This window comes from Etheostoma spectabile, chromosome 6 (genome assembly GCF_008692095.1).
Source record: "Etheostoma spectabile isolate EspeVRDwgs_2016 chromosome 6, UIUC_Espe_1.0, whole genome shotgun sequence".
Taxonomy (NCBI): domain Eukaryota; kingdom Metazoa; phylum Chordata; class Actinopteri; order Perciformes; family Percidae; genus Etheostoma; species Etheostoma spectabile.
Window position 1 is genome coordinate 23156627 of NC_045738.1, and position 6117 is coordinate 23162743.

At 40.3% G+C, this 6117-nt stretch overlaps 1 protein-coding gene across 34 annotated transcripts in view; it reads right to left on the reverse strand.

The window, feature by feature from the left end:
* Positions 1-6117, reverse strand: part of rims2a (regulating synaptic membrane exocytosis 2a) — a 192741-nt gene that overhangs the window by 64843 nt on the left and 121781 nt on the right. For 23 of the 34 annotated variants that reach the window (XM_032517813.1, XM_032517811.1, XM_032517822.1 and 20 more), the window contains 2 exons: positions 2807-2945; positions 2375-2476 (listed from right to left, as the gene is read on the reverse strand). In XM_032517813.1, coding sequence (XP_032373704.1) covers positions 2375-2476; positions 2807-2945 — 241 coding nt within the window. Of the gene's footprint in view, positions 1-620; positions 687-2374; positions 2477-2806; positions 2946-6117 lie in introns of all 34 variants that reach the window. The other 11 variants (XM_032517825.1, XM_032517819.1, XM_032517823.1 and 8 more) reach the window with 1 other exon arrangement.

Below are 6117 nucleotides of genomic sequence, written 5' to 3' on the forward strand. Positions count from 1 at the left end.
TAGCAAGTCAAAAAGAATTGAGGGAGGAGAGTAAAGATTGAAAACTCCTAAAGCCTTATGCTAATTTGTTGTTTTGTAGTTGATGAAACACAATATTGACCTTGTAGAGCTTCATATAAGAATGACATTTCCTCCTATGGAGTCCATTCACATGCATTCGGAGATCGACTCTTTTTAACTGGGAAAATGGCGGATAGCTTAAACAACAACAGCTAACGTGAGTTGATCAAAACCTTTTTGGTAAACTCTGTGAACACAAACAGTGTTCTCAATGCTGAGTTCATGTGTAGAGCCCCTGGTGATACTTGGAGCAAAGCCTTATGTTGTGTCGAGTCTTCTTAGTGTTTTAAAAATAGGGATTTTAAGACTAGCATAAAAGTGACCCTAGCTCTGCCGTTCAAAAGGCCATTTGACCAAAAAATGAGAATACGGTAAATCGTATTAGTACTTATAAGTGCCGCTTCCGTCCTAATTATGCTTTTAAACAAAAGTTTGACTCATAAAACGACTCTAGGGTGCATATTGACGAGAGTTAATCTTTAAGAAAAGAAAGGGGTTGCGGGTTGGAGTTGGAAAGATGCAGAGATGAGGGGCTTCATGCACGCTCAGGTAAAGTCTACCTGGGGTCCTTTTGAGGATCATCGATTGGCTGAGTATGTCTGGTTCGAGGTAGGGTGAGAAAATGGCTGCAACCACATGGAGGGAAAAGAGAAGACAGAGATGGATCTGAGATGGCGCTGAGGAAGAAGCGGAGGAGGAGGAGAAGAAAAGAGAGAGAGAGAGAGAGAGAGAGAGAGAGAGAGCAAGAGAGAGACAGGATTGGAGATAGACAGAATCAAAGGCAGACAGATGGAGGGCTGGGGAAACTGAGGGAGAGAGATTTCTCAAAGAAATAGGTCGTAAAGAGACTGAGAAAGCTCATAGGAAAGGTTGACGTAAGGAAGACAAAGAGAGGCTGAGAGATCGGATGGCGAGGAGATGTCTTCCTCAGCTTTACCACACAGATGGATGGAAGTGGTACACCGAAGCATTCACCGAGGAAAGAACAGAACAGCACAGTCCAAAAACCTGCTCGGTGTCACTTCTACTGAATGATTGAACAACGTAAGACCATGCACATTCCTCTTTTACAGACACAACATTTGAAAAAAAGTAGGAATATACAGAGAAAAGCAGCCTCAGAAAAACCTATACAGATTCTAGAGGAGATCTTTTAATATTGAGAGTTCTGGTACAATTCCAAATTCTCCATTGACTCATTTCCTGTGTCATTTTCAACTGTTTTCAATAAATAACTGGACGCTGTTAATTAAAGCCGCTGAAATACACTCAAGTGAGCACTGTCCCAGACAATTTAGATGAGTGCATTTTCTGCGTCTGACAATGATTTAGGCCAAGCCTCAGAAATATCAAATAAAGTTAATTGGACAGGGGGGAAGTAGCTGCGGCCTGGCAGTGCCAAGGCTATGATTGGACTCTTGGAGCAACATTTTCCAACCCTCAGAGAAAATAAGTGCTGATGGGGGATAACTGACCACTTCCCCTTGACCACCATTCCCAGAAAAGATAGTGAGATACATGCAGATGATGTATACTGTATGCAGCATTTGCATGAGCTTTGGCTTCAAATGGTTCCTGCATAATTTCACTCTCCTGAGTCCAAGATTGTAAAAAAGCTAATTGTTAATTACTCAGTGGGTGTAATGACGCAGTGCAGTCTTACCAGAGTCTCGTGTTCATGTAGGATTTTAACTTATACAACTTTTCTGATGATTTGGTGAATTAACAACTTCCTTTTTATCTTTGAGGATCACACTGTTTATTGGCTATTTGCTGCGTTTTGTTTGTTTTTAAGGATAATATTTAGTTTAGATTAGTTTTTGGGCATTTAAGGCTTTTATTTGTATAGGACGGCTTAGATTTGAAGGGAGAGAGAGGGGGCAGGCTGGAGTCAAACCCGCGGCTGCTGCGTCAAGGAAAAAGCCTCTATATATGGGCGCCCGCTCTACCAGGTGAGCTACCCAGGCACCCAACATTTGTCTTTTTAAGAAAAACTGTTGAGAGGAAGATAAATGAAGCGAGTATTAAGGGATAGGGAATCCAAAACCACTGTGTCACAATGAGCAAAATTTCCAAGGAATGGAGAATGTTGCTCTTTGAAAGCAGAAATATAAGAAATCTCAAAAGCGCTCACAGACAACATCACCTTCCAGAGAGTTTAAGGCAAACGGCGTCGTGCTAAAGCGTAGGCTCGCACAAACACCTGCTTGTCTACTCATCAGCCCCCACTTGTGCCTGTCAGCATCTGCTCATGCATGGCCACGTATGTGCATGCATCTACTGTGCACAAGTGTAAGCTGGAGAGTGTGTGTACCTGTCAGGTGAGTAGTTATCTTCGGACACACTGTGGTGGTCCACTCTAGTGGAGGAGCTGTACTGAGAAGGCCTAAGGTCAAAGGCTGGGTCCAGACTTCTGCTGTGTGACAGAAGTGGACTGGATCACCCCTCATGTACAGTAGTTTACACACTGCTCCCTACAGGCCAGGGGGCACATGGCCTCATGTTTATGGGAGGCATTCAGAGTAACCCCCAGAAATACTGCATTCATACACTGTGACTGTGCAGTACTGTCCCTAATCTCTAAGGATCGCCTACGTAGGGACATGAAGGCATCCTTTTTCAACATGTGTTTGTTCTTGAAAAACTGTATATCAACAGGTTTTAAATGCATCCATGTCCAAAACAAAATCAAAACACAGTGTCCACCCAGAAATCAAGGTCAGGAACTGGACTGAGCTGTAGTTACCTGGAGGGTGGGGGAACGCTGGGAGAGCGCGATCTCGCCCGGTTAATGTCGTCCGACCGAGAGCAGTGGTTAGACGACATCACCTGCTCGGGGACGGACAACGTGGAGCTCTGGAAGTCTCTGCCGTTGGACCGGTAGTCTGTGAAGACAAATGTGGATAGTAAGGGAGGGAAAGAGGGACGAGTTATTTTTAGATAAATCTGTAATAATATTCTGATACCAAAATGATTGCAGTGGCGGGCTTTAAATTCAGTCACACTCAATTATCTGAGCTAATTTAACTTCAGCCCCTTGTGAATTCTCTCTATTTTTGAGTGAGTGATTTAGCAAAAATGTGTTTCATTTGACAACAAAAACATATGACAGTTGTAACGATGTCCTGTAATAACTTAAACAAAACAGACCAAACTTTATTAAACAGTGCTAATATGCAAAGGTACTAATGTTCTTTTTTTATTATGCTGAGTCTCTACATTCCAAAGATGGGGACTAACTTTCAATAAAGGTGGAATTCATCTGCCGTGTTAACATAGTGCATTAAACATGAACATAGCATTTCAAAAACATCTGAAACATTATAATGAATTTTCCCTGAAAGACTGATTAGCCCATTGAACTTGAAAGAGTTCATTACCCGATAATCAGACATGGCAAGCAGCCATGGTTAAGGTCAATGCTTAGCGCTATTAAAGTTGATTGATATTCAATAGAGTGTATGGCACATTAAAAAGAACACCCATGAATCAAAAGTTAAAAAGAAGGAAAGGTAAAAAAAATTGAAGAAGTGTTGGCCTACACTTAAGAACGTTTACATATAAAGATGGTAGTTTGTTTTTGATGGGAGGTAGCTGTGCATAAGAGTTAAAGGTCCAATGACATGCTGCTTTTATATACCCTTAGTGGTCCCCTAATACTGTATCTGAAGTCTCTTTTATATAGACCTTAGTGGTCCTCTAATACGTATCTGAAGTCTCTTTATATAGACCTTAGTGGTCCCCTAATACTGGATCTGAGACGTCTCTTTATATACCCTTAGTGGTCCCCTAATACTGGATCTGAAGTCTTTTATATAGCACTTAGTGGTCCTCTATACTGTATCTGAAGTTCTTTTAATAGACCTTAGTGGTCCCCTAATACTGGATCTGAAGTCTTTTTATATACCCTTAGTGGTCCCTAATAACTGTATCTGAAGTCTCTTTTATATAGACCTTAGTGGTCCCCTAATACTGCATCTGAAATCTCTTTTATATAGACCTTATGGTCCCCTAATACTGTATCTGAAGTCTCTTTTATATAGACCTTAGTGGTCCCTAATACTGTATCTGAAGTCTCTTTATATAGCTTAGTGGTCCCCTAATACTGGATCTGAAGTCTCTTTTATATAGACCTTAGGGGTCCCCTAATACTGTATCTGAAGTCTCTTTTATATAGACTTAGTGGTCCCCTAATACTGCATCTGAAATCTCTTTATATAGACCTTAGTGGTCCCCTAATACTGTATCGAAGTCCTTTTTATATAGACCTTAGTGGTCCCTAATACTGTATCTGAAGTCTCTTTATATAGACCTTAGTGGTCCCTAATACTGTATCTGAAGTCTCTTTATATAGACCTTAGTGGTCCCTAATACTGTATCTGAAGTCTCTTTTATATAGACTTAGTGGTCCCTAATACTGTATCTGAAGTCTCTTATATAGACCTTAGTGGTCCCTAATACTGTATCTGAAGTCTCTTTATATAGACTTAGTGGTCCTAATACTGTATCTGAAGTCTCTTTTTATAGATCTTAGTGTCCCTAATACTGATCTGAAGTCTCTTTATATAGACCTAGTGGTCCCCTAATACTGTATCTGAAGTTCTTTTATATAGACCTTAGTGGTCCCTGATATGTATCTGAAGTCTCTTTTATATAGACCTTAGTGGTCCCTAATAACTATATCTGAAGTCTCTTTATATAGAACCTTAGTGGTCCCTAAACTGATCTGAAGTCTTGTTATATAGAACTTAGTGGTCCCTAATTCTGTATCTTAGTCTCTTTTACATAGAATTTAGTGGTCCCCTAATACTGTATCTGAAGTCTCTGGGGGGCGCCAATGTGGAGGGTGCTGGTGCGGCCTTGACCAACTGCCACTTTGCTCATTTTCAAGCCATGATGTCTCTCTCTTATGGGTGGCCCAAATTCTCTGGGCAGGCAAAGCAGAGAAAGGGGAGGTAATATTGCCCCTTATGACCTCATAAGGAGCAAGATTGCAGATCGGCCCATCTGAGCTTTCATTTTCTCAAAGGCAGTGCAGGATACCCAGGGTTTGGGGGAAACCTATCACCATTACTAACTATTGGGGCCATAGGCAGGCTATGAGGACGCATATTACTGTTAAAAAAACTCATAAAGTAAAATTGTCATGCCATGGGACCTTTATAACAATCAATCAATTTACATATTTCAAACTAAATTATCCAGGTAGATGCAAGTCAAGTTCAGAAAAAAACTGAATAGTGCATAATGTACTTCTACAATTTCTATACAGATTTTAATAAACACTAGCTAAAGATGAAGCGGAAAGAAAGAGAAGAAATGAACAATATACTGTCATAATTATGATGCTGATTAGATTTAAAAAAGGAGCACATCTGCCATTTCTAAACAGCAGCATAGCACAGAGCCTCCTGCAGCAGAGCAATCAAATTCCATGCAGAGCCAAATTAAGTGTATTCTTCCTCTTGACATGCTGCTTCACGCATGAGTAAGGCCTGTCTGGTGAGCACATATAAAGAGAAGAACCTTTACTGGCAATTAATAGGGATTCACAAGAGGAGTGCATCAGAGCAGAAGTAGGATCAAAGCATGATTAAATGCACTAATGGTCAAATTTGACTTTTCATTTCTAAAAGTCCATTGCATTAAAAGAGTCTAATAACAAAAATGATACATAACACGGGCACAGAATTACAAAGGCATGTAAGGGTGCAGTCCACTGCTATCCAGTATATACCCGACAATTAGTGACCTGCCAGTTGGTGTATCATAAAATAACGAGCAATGAAAAAGTCTTTTTTTTCCTCATTTGGGACAGCTAGGGCTGGGCGGTATGGAGAAAATCAGATATTACGATTTCCTTGACCAAATATCTCAATATCAATACTGAGGCGATATTGTAGTGTTGATAACTGATGCTTTGACAAAATATCTTCACACTTAGATTCAAGATAAATAATCATCAGTCATGTGAATATAATGACTAAGTGAAAGAGCAAATAATAGAACAGCCAAAACAGTCTGGCAAGTTCAGAAAATGACATCACTTTACTGTAA